The 18,506-nt window shown below is 37.3% G+C and overlaps 2 protein-coding genes across 2 annotated transcripts; one reads left to right on the top strand and one right to left on the bottom strand.

The window, feature by feature from the left end:
• Window positions 1–5,068: 5,068 nt before the first annotated feature.
• On the bottom strand, window positions 5,069–6,709 carry LOC103406741 (DELLA protein GAI-like). Its single transcript, NM_001328747.1, is given in 1 exon segment — window positions 5,069–6,709. A coding segment is annotated over 1 exon segment (1,641 nt).
• Window positions 6,710–15,972: 9,263 nt separating this feature from the next.
• LOC103452421 (pentatricopeptide repeat-containing protein At1g08070, chloroplastic-like) lies at window positions 15,973–18,490 on the top strand. The gene has a single exon (XM_008391911.4). The coding sequence runs from the start codon at window positions 16,192–16,194 to the stop codon at window positions 18,346–18,348; it is 2,157 nt and encodes a 718-aa protein (XP_008390133.3). The 5' UTR covers window positions 15,973–16,191; the 3' UTR covers window positions 18,349–18,490.
• Window positions 18,491–18,506: the final 16 nt, after the last annotated feature.

Genomic DNA, 18,506 nt, shown 5'->3' with positions numbered 1-18,506 from the left:
ACTAATGAAAAGGGCTTGAAAACTTTGAGTTTTAATTATAAGGACAAAATAAAGGGTAAAGTGAATAGTACCAAGATTGACTTTTTAGTGTAAAAATGTGGTTTTTCGTTAAAGTGAACAGTACCGGGTGTTTTTCGTTAAAGTTCCCAAAAATAAAAGGAAACTTTAACGAAAAGCTCTCGGTACTATTTATTTTAACGAAAAATCACATATTTACACTAAAAAATTCATCATGTTACTATTCATTTTACCCTTTATTTTGTACTTATCGTTAAAACTCAAAGTTTTCATGTCATTTTCATTAGTTTTCCTAAAATAAAATCTATTGCTAGAGTAGTGTAATGATTCATAACAATATTTACAATATCTCACGTTGAAAATGAAAGTATTTTGTACGTACTCAAGAACTTCCGCCTATCTACTCATTAACAATTCGTTTCGAGCTGAATGCTCACGTTTTAACACAACATTCAAATTCACACATGCAATAATGTTCATCTAATTGTTGGAGTACTCAAGAATATTATCTACCTAAACCTAATCAAAATATCAGAAGAATGAATTTAGGTCGTTGTATTTATGAGTCAGCAGAGAGGGGGCCATTAGTCTTTAAACATGGAGAGGTGGCAAAAGAGGCATATCGAGGAAATATTTTTCAGTATGCCAGAAACACGGTCATATACATCAAATGTCATCATATAACTGAAATGTATAATAATATATAATGTACTGCCACGTATTCTGAACACATTAAAAAATCTTTTCAAATCGAGGACACTGGTGTCGTGTGAGGCAGGCAATATTGAGCCCCTCTTGACAAATTATTACGTCCGGAGGGTCCCGTTTTGTGCCTTGTTTTCCCGTTCTTAGCAAACCCACATGCTGCCCATCTGCATTATTAATCAAAAAACCTCACAACTACGTCGTCCTTTGGAATGCCAATTGCAATTGGGGATCGATCATCGATCTCTCTCTATATATCCCTTGGTTTTGTGCATGCGTCGATCCATTTTTTTATTATCTTTTGATAAAAATCACAATCAACGGTTCAAATCAACCCCAACAACTCAATTGAGAAGGTAGAGATGGTGTTTCTGCATTTATGTTTCTATGCGTCAAAAGTTGGTTCCCCCCATGCTATTTTCATTTTATTGCACAACTTATTAGCTCAATTCAATGATGGGATTGTATCGTTCATGGCCCCATTGACGCTCCACCATGCTCCCCATTCCTATTTCCCTTTGCTTCGATGGAAGATCGAGTCATTCACAGGTTTAACGACACTCTATCGTTACTTTCTTAAAAGATATCTAAAATTCAAATCTAATGAATAAACAATAGTTGAAACCACTCAAATTGAATTCGCCGGTTCCCATCTACTCATTGCACTAGTTCACCTCACACAAACCAAGGGATCTTATTTCTCTTTCAAACAAACCAAGAACTCGAATTTGTTGACCCTTAAGCTCCGAACATTAAAATCCAGAAAAGATCCAATCTGGACAGTCGAGTGACAATAAGTCAATTATTAATTTGTTTAGTTTATCAACGCCCAATCTTTTTTTTTTCTTCAAAAAAAATCTTAAGTTCAAATCTAATAATGACCGTCATTAAAAAAAAAAAATTTCTCGATATAACATGAGATACCACTTTACTTAACTCATCCACCTCACTCTCTCCTTCCCTTTTCACTTTTTTGATAGGCATCGATCACATCTCGATCAATGATGGGAAAATGGCATCGAGAATTCCACTTGTGATTGTGGTTACTTCCTTTAAGTTTCGCATGTGCAAGTGTAAAGTAGACATCTCTATTCCATTTCCATTTCCATTCACGTGGGGATACCCAAAAAGAATTTGTCTCCACCCTTTCCACGTATTAGATAACGTGTTAAATCCTCTATTTACTATTAATAACCCTTGAAAACGACATCGTTTCATTTATTTTGCATATATATATATATATACAGGCCTTTTAACCATAGAGATTCTTATTTTATTTTTTTAAAATGAGGCATCATTTTAATTGTTGGATTGACTTTAATGAAATTGTGTGTTTGAAATTAAACCACATGCTACACAATCTCAACCACACAATTTCATTAAAATCAAATCCAACGGTTAAGAAGATTTTTCTATTTTTTGAGAAAAATGAGGATGTCTCTTGTTAAACGATTCTTTTATATATATATATATATATATATATATATATATATATGTATATATTTAGGGTTCGTTTGATTTGACAAAACATAAATACGACTTTCGTTTTTCTACAGCGTACTGCATATTACGCGTAAACCTTATCCAGTGATCAGTTCTGATGTAACCTTTGTACTCAATCCGAGCTAGTTGTACGTTGACGATTATATTAACAATGAAATAATAATGTGAATTAAGAAACAAAACTAGTTTATTCAGTGGCAGAGTGATGAGTACCAAAATTTCATATGAGGAGGGGACCCACAATATGAAAAATTGGAGTAAATTGCACAAACATTCAAAGACCCATCAAATTCGATACAGCGGACTAATAACATTGTACAAACTCAAACACTTCAATTCGAAGTAAGAGTGAAGCAAGAAAATTTTGAAAATATAACAAAAGGACTAAAGAAAATACAAAGAAAAGTTAATAGCAAAAGGAGGGAAATGGAAGTCAGCACTGAAATAAGAGAGATGAAGTGAAAAAAGAAGGCCTGCAAAGTAGACCTGGCATTTTGGACCCGATCTGACCCGTTAATATTAATATTTGGATGAATGCTTAACGGGTCAGGTCGTCAACGGGTCATTTTGGGTCAACGCGTTAACACCCGTTAGTTGATGATGTTTTAGTAATTTCAGTAAAGTCTTAACAACAAAATATAAACTCTATGCAAAATAATAATAATAATAATAGTTGTTAACGGGTGAAACAGGTGAAACGGGTGATACGTTAGCTTAACGGGTCGGATTCGGATGATCCGTTAACTTAACTGGTCGGGTTGAACCCGATCCAAACCTAATAAAACCGACCCATTTACAGATCTACTGTAAAGGAAAAGAGTTTGGATTGAAAAGAAACGTACTTGAATCTAATGGTATTCGAATAATAAGAACCAACAACAATATGTTATGGTAGTACGAAAACAAAAAAAGATGAGCCCGAGTCCATTGATGGACACAGATGCTTGAGATTCACAATGTTGATGATGACAGAAAGAGTTGGAATCTTAGACCAACCAATGCTATTGCGTTTTACGCGTAGAGGTCAAAGATATAAGGAAAAATGGTAATTTAAGGGATGTGATATCCACACATTTTTTTACTTCTCTCACATCTTTTTAACTTTCGACCGTCGGATCAGATGAATTAAAGAATATCAAATGATAGAAATTAAGAAGGGATGTGGGAGAAGTAAAAAAGGGTGTGTGGATAGCACACCCCTAATTTAATTGGAGGGCTAGGAATTGGACTAGAACTAGAAGGCATTTCAGCTATTAGTCTGACATTGCATTAAACATTTTATTAAATTAACTTAGTTTAGTATATGAAACTAATCTAATCTGTAATAATTTAATGCAACAAATGCACTCTTAATCGTTCCGCCTCTGGGTTTATTGAACAAATTGATAATGAAATTAGGTGGATATAGATGCAAAAATACATATTTGAATTCCATGTAATCAGTCATCACACCAAACATTGCGTACGTAGGCAGAATTATTAGTGCTTGGTTGCAGGTAGCAGTCATGAGGCTAGACCCTAAACCTAGCTAGCACAATATAGGCTGAGGGTGTCGTGAAAATCTGTACCCTCTGAAAAATGGTCCTAAATTTAGTAAAGGTCAGACACCACTCTGTTTTCCTTTTCCAATTTCCTTTTTGTATATATTTTTTTCATTTTTTATTTTTCCCTCGAAAATTCTACATCAATCTTGGAGAACACCAAGGGACACTTTCCAAGACCCCTTTCCTGCGTTGACTGCTAATAGACCATACAAACAACCATGCCATGTTTTTTCTAAATTGTAGGGGTAGCTTTTAACTTTAATTCAATTGAAACAATGATTATTTAATTAAAAAATCATTATTATTGATCATTCAGCTCATCAAAATATGTACCTATGGTTTTTTTTGTCAACTCCGTTAGAATTCTATCAAAATGAGTTATGTTGGAAGGATCATTGTTACAATTAGATTAAAGTTGGATCATTGCTCCAATTGAATTAAAGTTGAAGGACCATTTCTCCAGTTGGATTAAAGTTGAGGGACCGTTAATACAATTTTTCTTATTTGATTTTTCATATTTGCCTCTTGATTTAACCTTACGTGCATGACATTTAACTCATTTTGATGGAAGTTTGAAAGGAAACGAAAAAGATAATAGCTGCACGTTTTGATAAGTTGAAATACCAATAATAATAAATTTTTAATTGAGAGATCATTACTCTAATTGAGTTAAAATTAAAAGATAATTGCTACAATTTACTCTAATGTTTATGGTTATGTCTTTCCTACTCACCCCACAAGTTTTGTTTTGAAAAACTGATAATATAACATGTTAATAAGTTTAATGCGAGTCAAATTTCCTATAAGTTGCCCCTTCCATGAAATGACCTAGTTGTTATCTAGATTCCGATGTGAATTGTTAAGGGCTCATTGGTATAATTTATGAGAATTTTAACGAAAAACTTTAAATACTGTTTATTTTGTCTTATCCTTAAAACTTAAAATTTTCAAGTCATTTTCATTAGTTTTTCTATAATTTAATCCTAAAAACCGGCTTGTAAGAGCGTTAAAAGAGCTAATCGTTAGGATGTAACCCTAAAAACCGGCTTATAAGAGAATAATGCACAAGAGTTTTAAGCCGTCCCGAACTATGCTATTCTTGTATGTGGGATATTATCCTAATATAAAGGAATATGCATTCCAAGTTTGAAAATTTAGACCATTTGCATCCATATTATTTGCAGTAGGATTAATCATATTATAAGCATTTTCTTGATCATTAAGGTAGAAGTAACACAAAGAGCAAGAAACTCATGGTAAAATTAAGAACACTAAAAGAAGCTAATTAAGGTGGAAATTTAGACATGATTGGCATTATTATTCTGATTAAGAATCCCAACCGTTTGGTGGTTGATTGTGGCTTCGGCCACAGGCATTACTTGCCAGGCCGAAGCCGCAATAAGAGGACGGCTGTGCCAACCGAGAGTGAGGCAGCCTTGATTCTCCTCCACGCGGTACCCTTCAGCCGAGAAGAGAGTAAGAAGCATGCTCGCCTGCTTAAACGCATTCGACCCCAAATGCAGCGGGCTGAACCCGGCTTGACCGAGCCGGGTTCTCCACTTGCTCAGCGGTTCGTGCCTCTCAACTCGAGCCGCTCCCTCGCAGCACACAACGTTGCATATCTCCCTCTGTATGTACATCTCCGCCAACGTCTTCTCCGGCTGCATCGGGCAAGCCTCCAGCGAGTCGAACATGGTGGAGTAGTAGTACAGCGCTTCCGTGAACCGGTCCAGGAAACCAGGTTTGTTATGGTCCGCTTCCTGCTCCACAACCGTCACTATCTTCGGGTTGAGGTTCCGGATCCAGGACAGCATCATCTCGATTGGGGAATTCCGGTTCGGGTCAGATCCGAGAAGCCGGTGTAGCTGCATGATCGAATTCACTGCCACCGCCTCTTTCGGGCTCACCTGGAGCATCCACGGCTTCACGTCCTCGAGCCGCGAAGCTGCCACGCCGCGGAAGGCGAAGCGGACGTTCACGGACCGGGCCAACTCGGCAAGTCGGAGCCCGATTTCTCTCAGCGAGTCGCGGCCGTCTGGGGACGGCGGTCCAATGCCGGTCAACCGAAGCAAGGGGGGCCCGCCGGGGCGGAGAGCAAGGGCCTGAATAAGCGCGGGCCATTGTAAGCCGTGCATTAAGTTGAAGTCGATGACGTGGACACAATCGTGACCGTGGAATGCTTCCAGGATGGCCTGATTGGCTGTGAAATGCGCGAATTTGAGATAGGGGCAGGCCTCGTAGAAGTAGTGGTAGAGCAGCTCGTTCTCGTGTGTCGAGCCGGCAGCCGAGCCGACGCTCTGCGGCGAGAAGATTCGGCGGCTGAGGGCGTCGATGAAGTATCCAGCGACCTTCCCGATGCCGCAGCTGGTGTTCACACGTGTCATCAGAGCCTGCATGTTCTCGATCAGGGAGCCAGCCAATGCGAGTTCGCCACGCTGGACGGATTCGGCGCACGTGACGAGCAAGTGAACCAGCCTAATTCCCGAATCTTCCTCCATGGCGGTGACGACGGTGAGCTGGTGGTTCTGCTGCGGCACGGCGGAGGCGAAGGAGGAATTGTCGGTCCATGTTTCCCCGGAGAGGGCGGCGGGGTTATTGATGACGGCGCTGTCGGGGAAGTCGAGATCGGATGGGAGGGACATGAGGGGCTGGTGGTTGAACTCGGAGAGGAGGGAGTCGACCCAGGTGGCGATGTCGGAGGGGTTGTAGAGGACGGCATCGGAGGCGAGCTGGGAGAGGTCGCTGGGAGAGTTGACCATGACGGTTTCGAGGCGTTCGAGTCGCTGAGCGACGTGTCGTAGGTCGGAGGAGCGGACCTTGTATCCCGCATCCGCCAAATAGCCATCGATTTCGGCTGGGGATTTGGTGACGGAGGAAGAAGAAGAGGAGCTCGCGCTGCTGCTGACGCCTGAGCAGGTGGTGGAACCGTACGGCCCCATAGATAGGAATTCGAAATGGGTTTTTTTTTTGGGCGGGTGAGGATAAATATGGATTCAGATACGTGGTGGGAGTTTGCTGATGAATCTTCTTCTTCCCATGAGGAAGTTAGAGAGAGAAACTTGTGTAGAGGGGGAGAGAGTGAGAGTGAGGAAGTGAGAGAGTGGAAAGAGATGGATGAAATACTGAGTAGGAGAGAGAGAGGGAGAGTGACAACTGACAAGCTACAGTGGTCCACACTAGCACCAACTGTATAGTGAATAATACACGCCTCTCTTCTCTTTTATTTATTTTTTTCCAAATTTAAAATACGCATGATTTTTTTAATTTTTTTTATTATCGATCAATACGTGTTTATAAATTTATTTTTTTTTTGTTGAGAAAATGTAAACTTAACTTTTATTAGTTTTAGTTTCATAAACTTAATTTTGGAGCCACGAAAGACCGCATTTATTTTGTATGTAGAAAATTGAATCTCCTATTTTATGTATAATTTTTTGGATTAATTGTAAGCTGTAATCTACTAATCTCTTTGCTAATGGTTAGCGGGGCCAAGGGCCTATTTTTGGTCATCCACTAAATCATTGGTTCGTGTTTTTGTGAATTTGAATGTTGAATGTTGAATCTTCAAGTGAATGGAAGATATAAGTGAGAAAATGTTTGTGTGTTTGAGGGTCATATAATTGCAAAGATGATGGTGTTATAAATTCACGTACTATAATATGAAGTATGATTTTCACACATTAATTTTTCATTATGCATATCACTTCTTATATTTATCTTTTGATTTCTTAAATTTGAAATTTTATAAATGAGATGATAATGTGTAAGGAGGATAAAAAAAAAGATGTGTAAGAGCATCTCCTTTTGGAGATGCCAAATTTTAAACATCAAAATGATAGTTGATGACTTATGTGACAATTTGACATTTTATAAAATATTTTGTCCTGCCTGATATGTTAAATAATAATGTCATTTAATAATTTTTTTTAATCTTTTTGTGAAGTCAAATGATTAAGACAACCAATCAAATATTTGAAAAACATAACAACATTTATTATATATTATATTAATCTATTAAAAATCATTTAATAAATAAGACAACCAATCAAATATTTGGAAAGAGTTTGCTGCCATTTTTAATATTGTATGCATACATGGCAGTTTTGACATCTCCTTTAGACATGCTCTAAAGCACTTCTCCGTAGTATTTGCAAGCAAATTAGGTGATACTTCAGAGATTTAAGGTACAATAATAATAAAAAGATACGGGTGCTACAAGCAATAGTGGATCAATGTAGTTTACGGGTGCCACAAGCAATAGTGGATCAATGTAGTTTATTTTGTTCTTTGTCATGAAATTTTGTTTCTTTGTTGTTTTTATTTGTGTTATTCTCTTGTTCATCAAATGAGAATTTCATTATTTTCTATAAAATCAAAAGTTAACTCCATGAAATGACGTATGTAATAGTATGACAATCACATTGAAAAATTTCCCGTCAGTGTACGTAGTGTGTCACATTGAAAACTTTCTCATCCATATAATGATCCAACAGTGTGTCCAAATCTGCTGGCAGAAAATAAAGAGATTGGGTCAACTTGGCTTCAACGTTTGCTGATATGAAAATCTGCACTTCGATTGAAATTACTCTGCAACAGATGAATTATATTAGATAATAGATATACACTGAACCCTTCATCGGGAAACTTATATATATAATAATCACATGAACCCTGTCTATTAAAAAAATTATTACGATCTCTAATTTCTTTAATTATCTTTCTTTTGGTTTGATAAGATCTTTAATGACGTTCTTAAATCTGATATGATTCTCCCTCTTACATGTGCTGAGCAGAGAGAGAAGAGAATATAATTAAGCCCGATGAACCAAGATTCGTTGATCTTAATTTGGTACTAATCTCTGTTGCAGGTGATTAAACATTTAAATAAATAATATGCATCTAAGTAAATGATCGAAGCAAAGAAACGTAGAAATTATTTAGTACTTGGATTTACGTCAATAGTAATAGGGCATGTTAACGCTCAAAACTTGCATGCTAACAAATTAGAATCATTAACCCTGATGGGCTTGGGATTAAAACTTTGAAATAATGGACATTTAAGTGATTCACTCTTTCAAAACTGGGTTACATCAACTATGATGCTCGGAATCTATTGATTTAAAGATTACACAAGGCGCTCAACTATAGTCTAGAATCTCTCATTTCTCAATCGTTCGATCCGTTTACAAGAGGTGCTCACCCCTTTATAGGCTGTCAGTGAGCTTAAACAATCATAGATTCACCTACTTTACTATTCTAGCATTAAATGAGCTAATTACATAGACTAGCGTGTTGACGACTTTCTTGTCCATCAGGCAACATTTGGAAATGATGTGACATTTTCTCAATCGGGATTACATGTTTTTCTAGGCCAAGAAATACCGAGCAACATGCTTGGCCTTGACAAGTTAATGATATTCCTTTCGAGCAGCGACCCGACTGCCTTTATGTCCCGTCCTAGACTTCTGCTTTTGATTGGTGTTCGACACGTGGCCTGAGTTGGTGTATGAGTAGGCATGTTCCTAGAGCATTGTGCCATAAAGTTGTCAGTTTACTCATATGTTATTGTTGGTTGAAAAGTGCTTTATGTTGGTTTAGTCAAACCAGACTAGTGAGCGCTCGACAAATCCCTTTTATTATTCTATTGGCCTCGGATTTTCCTTTCCTTCTTTGGGCACTTATCTTCCTTGCGCCTCTCTCGGTCTTTTTCCCGACATGTACTATTTTGAGGGTAAAAAATGACACTGCGTTAACAAGGCCTTGACAATGTTATAAGTTTATAACAATGTTACACTTATACCTAGTTCATGACTTGTCATCGATCTATACTATATTACACATATATGACTATCACCATGTAGTAGTGTGACCGTGACTCTAAATTTTTTGTTATCCGTTTACCGTACAACTTTCTCTATATTAATTAATTGTATTAATTAATTGTATGAGATGAATCATGATTTACAGTGTAAATAGGTCATTTCATTATCTACTTGCTTATAATTAAAGGAAAACTAATGAAAATGGCTTGAAACCTTTGAGTTTTAATGATAAGGACAAAATAAAGAGTAAAATGAATAGTACCAGGATTGACTTTTTAGTGTAAAAATGTGGTTTTTCGTTAAAGTGAACAGTACCAGGTGCTTTTCGTTAAAGTTCCCATTAGCATTTGATCCTTTTTGCTGTTGATTAGTTAAATCCACTATTTGATCTTCAACCCTTAGCAATCGCTTTTAACCCATAATTAATTATTTGAATAGTGAGCTTAAAAAATGAATTATTTCTTAATCTCCATAGAGTTAACGGGTGTGTTGACAACAACAGTTAGTTAATTATTAAAACCCTAGCCTCTCATTAGGCTCTTCCCCCTCCCCAACATAAGATTACACAATAATTAAGGATCACCAATTCTCTCTTATGCACATAATTACATATATGATTGGCTCCCACCTGTAGAACCCATCAATGGGACCACATGACAGAGAAATTTTTCAATGTATCAAAAACATTGAGCGAGTATACAGGTGAAGGGAATTTTTTTTTTTAAAAAGTGTTTATCCACTTATATAATGATACATATGACATATATACCCGTGTTTCGAGTACAATGAAAAATCTCTCAACCTGAAGATGAATGTGAGAGAAGAAAGAAATAACTCTCTCTTCTCATTATAGTATGAATAAATTAAGGGATACTTTGGATGCGGTCCCTAGCTATCAATATTCTTTGATTGAAACCTTGTTAGTTTTTAGTTTTTGATTGAGGTCCCTGACATTAATGTAATAATGAAAGTTACTATATTTTTTAAATTAAAAATTAAAAATTGAAATTTGTAATTGTTTATATTAATGAGATTTTAAATAAAACCCATAATTTATGGGATTAAAAATAATAAAATATAAATTATACTCTCTATTATATATTGTGTGTGTGTGTATACATATATGTATGGGTACATTAACCAAAATTAACAAAAAAAGTTATTGTACCAAAACATGGATACATTCTCAAATCAATGAAAAAGAATGTACCCATATAAGTTTAAACATGGATTTAAAAATTTGAATGGATTTTATATTAAAAAAGGGTACATTTTACATATAACAAATTGATATATATGAGAATGGGTACATTGATGATTAAAAAAATTGAAAAATTATATGAATGGGTACATTTAAGATTAAAAAATTGAGAATCTTTATATATATATATATAACTAATAGGTACAAACTTAATTTAATTTAATTTTTTATTATTTTGAAAATGTTTGAATTGAAAATTAATTAGAAGTTTAATAGAGGTGTGAGTATTAAACCCTAAATTAATTACTAATTTTTATATTAAAAAATTATATAATAAACATGTAAATTCATTATCACATTAATGCTAGGGACTTGAATCAAAATTTGAGAACTAATAAGGTCTTAGTCAATGAACAGTAAAAACTAGGGATCAGATACTAATTTTTCCATAAATTAATTTATCATCTGAATAATTTTTCAACAGTTCGAGAAAAATCTCATAATCTAACCAAAAGGCCTACAATTACAAAGTTGATTATATCATATCATACTTTTAGTTGATCACATTAAATATTTGATTCATTCTTCTTACCAAATTTCTAATACTACACATTTTCTTATATATGATTTTTATTTAGCTAGTTATATAAATTCAGTCGCTTTTAAATGATGTTTCAAAACCTAAAAGTATCGTTACTTTGGTTTAAAAATTTGGATGTACCTAGGAACAACAAGATGATGACTTATAGGGAACATATTCATCATTGTTATAGTATCTCGGTCCAATAATGCAAGATCATGTGTATATTTCTCTCCACATAACGTTGCAATATTGAATTGAAAAGTTATGTGACGATAAACTCGTTCAATGCAAATTGCTCTCTATGAAAAATCTCAGGAGAGTTATTGAATTTACATAAAAAAAAAATTAAAAAAAACTCAATGCAACTTGTTTGGTTATAGGTAGCCTAATATTGACAGTATATGTTTGTGTATATTTTCCTTGTACATTATACTGCCGAATATTCCGCATAAATGGGACACGTGTCGTATGAAGACACTAGAAGGTGTCATTGTAATCAGTTTTATTTTATTTTTTTGTATTTTACTAATAGGTGTCGTTGTTAATGTGAATCATATTATAAATCCATGTCATGAACATATAATAGATTAAAATCAGGACAAGGAAAGATACAATTTTGATCCACAACTTGGGCTATTAATCTTTTTTTTGGGCTATTAATCTAAACATATATCAGCATGGCCTAAATATAGAAAAGTAAGATTAAATTATAGGGAATGCACATCCTTTTAGGATCTCGCTATTAGCAGATGGTCGAATAATTCGGACAACTTATTTTAAATCTTATGACCTTCGTTAGTTCATTTTATTGGCTCATCTCGTACAAACCAATGGTCTAGATCTCTTTCTCGTTCTCTTAAACGGTCCTAATTACTCAACCTGTGGTATCGAACTACGAGATCCAGAGAGGATCTGAATTCAATTATATGGAGAGGATACTTTAGTTTATTGATGGACCAACCGATCAAGATTCAAACTTAGTTAAACGAAAATCGAACAAGGCTAAGCTCTTGGGGTTTGCTCGTGTAGCAACGAGAGAGGAGGCGATATTAAGTTAAGATTAAAATAAGTTAAGAATTCGATTGCTTTTGGTATAAGGGAAAAAGTTTATGAAGTCTTATATTGTAAGTGGAGGATGTACGTGTGCTTTAGTCCAAAACCCTTTTAGAGTGGAGTGCAACATATCTGATCTGCGCACGCTCCGGCAAGAAAAATTTAAATGGGAACCAAGACAAAGCTCATGCAAATACGCAATGGCCATTGAAAAGCTCAACGAGTCAAATTCAAGACATGCGTCTCTTCATAATTCTCAGGACCTGTGAACTTCGTGGCCATCAAGGCAACACTGTACAGTATAATATATAATCAAAATTTACAAATACCATGCATGTATGTGCGTGCGTATATATATTTATGTATATAGATTATATTTTGTATGTTATCTCTCCCACAAAAGATGAAAGGTAAAAGAAAACGGGCAATTATTGGTAGAGAGAGAGAGAGGTCGATGGTTTTTATTTCGATCGATGATTCAATAATTTGCATGAAATACGTAAAAGTTCATTTTTCCTAGTATAGTTAGGGTTTTAGGTGGATCCTTAGATTATGGACAATATGGGGACCATTTCACAAGCCTAAATAAGGGTTTAACTAAGATTTACTATTACGGTTTGATTATAGTTAAGAGGAGTTCTTTTGCACAACATTTAAAAAATCAAAAGTTAAATCAGTTGATCAAAATAACGTGTTCTGCACTTTTCAAATTTAAGTTCGAGACTTGATCTTTATACAGTAGAAGTAAGAGTTGGGTTTGCATGCATGCTTAGACTTATTTATTACTTTTATATAAATTTTATAATAGTTAGGTCAGTTGACTACGACAATATACACCCTCTAAAGTCTGAGGTTGATTGAACCCTTAATATATTCTAAATGGAGCATAGGGGACACATAGATAATAAAAAAATGGAGTGGAACAACTGGATCTCCCGAATTAGAAGTAAGAGCCTAATAAGGAGGTGGTCCAGTAGGTAACATGGAATTTGGGACCAGAAAGCAATCACAGAGCCCTAAAAAGCATGAATTTAAGTGAAAACCGTGTGTAATGCTCGAGGACGTGGGACTCTGTAGAAGGAGGAGGAGGAGGACCCAAATTTTGAGTGGGAGGGAATGAGATGCCGACGCGTGTGGGACTGAGTCACTGTGGGAATCAAAAGTAAACTTCAATATCTCCTTCGCTGGCATTGGCCATTCAGAAGGCGAGGAGAGGAGGGGCGGCAGTTGCGGTGGTGGTGGGGTGAGAGACTTTCAGACTCACTGCTGCTAATCAGTGATCAGACTCTCTCTCTCACAGCAGATGATCGGTCTCAGAGAGAGGAGAGAGAGGGGGTTGGGGTCCGTTGGGACCAGAGCATTCCTGTGAGAACATGTTGTGTTTGGGACAGACATCTCAGGGTGTGTCCCATTCCGTTGTTTTTGCTGACACTATCACGTTATATATTGCACCCTCTCATGCATATCATAATCATATATCACACTTTTACACACACACACACACACATATATATATATATATATATATATATATATATATATATATATATATATATATATATATATCTGCACTTTCCCCTAGTGCGGTAAACTACGTTAACGTTGATACCGTAATTGTCCAGATATGTTTTTGACGTCGCTAGTATTGACACCGTAATTCTCTTGTCTAACGAGGCAGAGTTTTGCCAAAGTTAAGGGTTTGTTGCTATACGTAAGATTGGATTCAAATAGATGAGTTGAAGGTGAATTAGTTATGAAGGAACTGATATGTTCCAATCTTCTTCAAAATGGTAAGATCAGACATGAAGTAAACTTCTGCTTTCTAATTCTCTTTAGTAATTCACTTTCTACCTCCAAGTTGCCACAAAATTTTCATTATTTCCTTTCAATATACCATAAAAATAGTTGTTATCGGTTCCAATCCAATCGTCTCTATATCTCACTTGACGAGCCTTGGCCCCTGGCCCCTTCGCCAGCATTTTAAATTTTGGCCTCTCAATTTAAAAGTCATACTTCCTTTCTTAATTGTCGTTATGTTCTTCATATGATTATCTATATGCATGTCATTGAAGTGGCGTTAACTGTTTAAGAAACCTCAATATCTTGCTTTCCCATCTCAAAATTTCTGAGTTCTGAATCTCTGATTATCTAAGCAATATATATGTATATATGTTAATCAATATCTCAGCAATGTTAAACAGCAGGGAAAACACTGCGAAGTAATAATTGAAAGACACACATGGCACCACCCCTCTTTTTCGAACCAAATTTGGTCCAACCGATACATGTGAATAAAGCACATCACTTAGATTTTGGCGCAGCAATCAATCCAGCTCAGCAGGACCAACCAACCTTACCATATTTTGCAGAATGAGAGCCGAGCAATGCTATAATACTGGAACAGTTCAGTGTAATAGGTATGTAGCAACTGTAACACCACCTTCCACAATGTATTGAATGTTGGATGGCAGTACTATATATAGAGTATGGATCAGAAAAGGGTAAGGCCAGTGGAGTAGATAAGAAGACGTAAGAAGTTTCATGCAACGGAGATGCCACTGTAATGGTATTTCAAGTCAATTATGTACTATCACGTGAGAAAGTTAAAACACATGACAATACGTTATTGACTTGAAATACCGTCACAACGTCGTTTGAGTTGATGCCTTGTTCTATCAACCCTTTCACCTTGAAAATTAGGGACTAGACCTTATAGAGCAGCTCGAATTATGCTCCAAAAACCCTACAAGATTAGCCCCATTTGAACCGCCATGGTGAATCCATTTTTTCGTATAATGATGTAGGGCATGATTGGGGTCAGTTAAAGCGAAGAAAATTAAAGAAAATAGTGCGGCACAAAATAATGAAAAAATATTGCAGATGTAGGCCTAGGAAAAACTAGAAACATTCATATTTTCGAAGAACTCGTGTTGCAGTTGTTCAAGGGCGCTTCAAGCAAAGAGGTTTTGAGTTTCAAGATTTGGTAGAAAACTAGGTGAATCGTTTTCAAAATGCTTAAACAACTTGCAAGTCTCGACCAAATTCCAAAAACAAGTAAGTTGTATAGATTCTCTGCTGATTTCGAGATTGGCCACCAAATTAACGGCGAAAAACTGCCTGCTGGGTTTCGAGGCAAAGTGATGAACATTATCACCAGCACTACTCGCTGTCGAGAAAAACATATGAGTTGTGGTGTCCGACGGAACAAGGCATGCAGATGCACGCAGAATGGCCGACGCCATTTCTTTGGAATTTCGCTGTTGCTAATGTCATATTTATGAGTGACATGTCGCGTCACCGGTTATCGGACACCACGAGAAAATTTTAATTGGGACGGAAATATAAGTGGTATGCCACGTGTTTTTATGTAAGTAATGAGAAATTTTATTTTTTAAGTTATTAACTTTTTAATACACATATCCCACAATTTGTATAATGATACGTGATGTACCACCTCGTGTGATGGTCACACTGAAAAATATCTCAAACAACACGAAGATAATCATGTGGTGCTTCAGAGTATAATATATTTCGGAATTTTTAACGGCGAGATCAAAGTCATTATTTTCTTAATTAAGAATTTAGCTGTTAAAAATCCGGAATATAGGATAGCTGGAGCATCCGTAACCACAATTTGGTTTTGGAAAAAATAGCATTATCCACAGTGGAAGATATTCTACGTAAACAGTTAAAAGTAAAGCTTCTTCAACGGTAATAACTAACAAAACTGTCAGCCTCACAGTCACAAAGCAGCCAGCAACAATGGCGGCTCCTCTTTCCCTCCACCACATTAGACCGCCTTTCAATTCCGACATCCCAGTCTCGTACACCAAACCCACCACAGCCACCGCCATCGCCGCCACGGCCGCCGTCGCGACCGTCACCAAAAACCCAATTGAACCGCACCCATGTCTCACATTACTAGACAAATGCTCTACGATGTCCGAGCTCAAGCAAATCCACGCCCAACTTCTCCGAACCGGGCTCTTCTTCGACGCCTTCACCGCCAGCAAAGTCGTCGCCTTTTCGGCTCTGGAAGGCTCGGGGAGCCTCCGTTATGCCCGTTTAGTCCTAAACCAAATCCCCAATCCCACCACTTATACTTGTAACTCGGTTATCCGTGGTTATACTAACAAGGATTTGAACCGGGACGCCATTCTTTTCTACCAAGAAATGATTTTGCAAGGTTGGGTGCCTGACAGTTTCACATTCCCATCTCTGTTCAAGTCGTGCGGGGATTTGCGTGAGGGAAAACAACTGCATTGCCACTCTACGAAGTTCGGTTTCGCTTCGGATTCATACATTCAGAACACCCTGATGAACATGTATGCGAATTGTGGTTGTTTGGTCTCCGCTCGGAAGGTGTTCGACAAAATGACTGAGAAGAGTGTGGTTTCTTGGGCAACCATGATTGACGCGTATGCGAAATGGGATAAACCCGTTGAAGCTTTGAAGTTATTTGAGAGGATGGAGAGTGAAAATGTGGATCCTAATGAGGTTACTTTGGTTAACGTCTTGACTGCATGTGCGAGGGCGAGGGATTTAGACATGGCGAAAAGGGTGCACCGATACATTGATGATTACGGTTTTGGGAGCCATTTAAAGCTCAATACGGCTCTCTTGGATGTTTATTGCAAGTGTGGATGTGTATCGCTTGCTCGAAATTTGTTTGACACGATGCGGGAGAAGAACTTGTTCAGTTGGAACATCATGATCAACGGACATGTTGAGGACAGTAACTACGATGAAGCGTTCCTCCTCTTTCGTGAAATGCAGCTCAAAGGAGAAAAGGGAGATCAGGTGACTATGGTGAGTTTGTTGCTTGCTTGCAGCCATTTGGGTGCTTTAGAGCTTGGTAAGTGGTTGCATGCCTATATAGAAAAGGAGAAAATTAAGGTTGACGTTGCCCTTGGGACGACGCTTGTTGACATGTATGCAAAATGTGGGAGCATAGACGATGCATTGGAGGTTTTCCGAAAGCTGCCTGAGAAGGATGTTATGACTTGGACAGCGTTGATTTCCGGTTTTGCGATGTGTGGACAAGGAAGGAAGGCTTTGGAGCATTTCCATGAGATGCAGAAGAGTGGGGTGAAACCAGATGCAATAACATTTGTTGGGGTATTGGCTGCTTGTAGTCATGCTGGATTAGTAGACGAGGGGATTTCGCATTTTAACTCAATGTCTGAAGTGTATGGCATTCAACCTAGCATTGAACACTATGGTGGTATGGTTGACATATTAGGCCGAGCTGGTCGCATTGCCGAAGCAGAGGAGTTGATTCGGAAGATGCAAATGCCGCCGGATCGTTTTGTTTTGGGAGGGCTTCTTGGTGCCTGCAGAGTCCATGGCAACCTTGAGGCTGCAGAAAGAGTTGCTCGACAGCTTCTAGAACTTGACCCGAACGATGATGGGGCGTATGTGCTTCTATCAAACTTATATAGCTCTATGAAGAAGTGGGATGAGGCCAAAAGAATCAGGGCACTCATGGCAGAAAGAAATGTAAAGAAAGCTCCAGGTTGCAGTCTGATTGAGGTTGATGGCATTGTCCATGAATTTGTGAAGGGCGATTCATCTCACCCGCAAACAACAAGTATCTATGAAATGCTGGAAGATATGATCAGCCGGTTGAAGAAAGCCGGTTATGTTCCTGAGAGATCCGAGGTGTTGTTGGATATAGATGAGGAAGAGAAGGAGACTGCACTCAGCCTCCACAGTGAAAAGCTGGCAATTGCATTTGGGCTCATAAGCACAAAACCGAGGACAACAATACGAGTTGTGAAAAACCTCAGAGTATGCAGCGATTGCCACACTGCAACCAAGCTCATCTCGAAAGTTTACAACAGAGAAATAATCGTGCGGGACAGAAACCGCTTTCATCGGTTTAGGGACGGATCTTGTTCTTGTAAGGATTTCTGGTGATGCAGCTTTGAATATATTAACAAACTTCAAAATTCATGTTCATTGAAAAGTCACAAAGCTATGGTGTCTATTGTAATCCAAGAATCTCCCGAAAATATCGGATCAATTAACTATTAGAAAAACATGAAGTTCTACATGGAAATGTTTATAGAAATGAA

Source organism: Malus domestica, chromosome 02 (genome assembly GCF_042453785.1).
Source record: "Malus domestica chromosome 02, GDT2T_hap1".
In the NCBI taxonomy this organism is placed as follows: Eukaryota; Viridiplantae; Streptophyta; class Magnoliopsida; order Rosales; family Rosaceae; genus Malus; species Malus domestica.
Note: the sequence above shows the minus strand (reverse complement) of the source record. Positions and strands in the feature narration are given on the sequence as shown.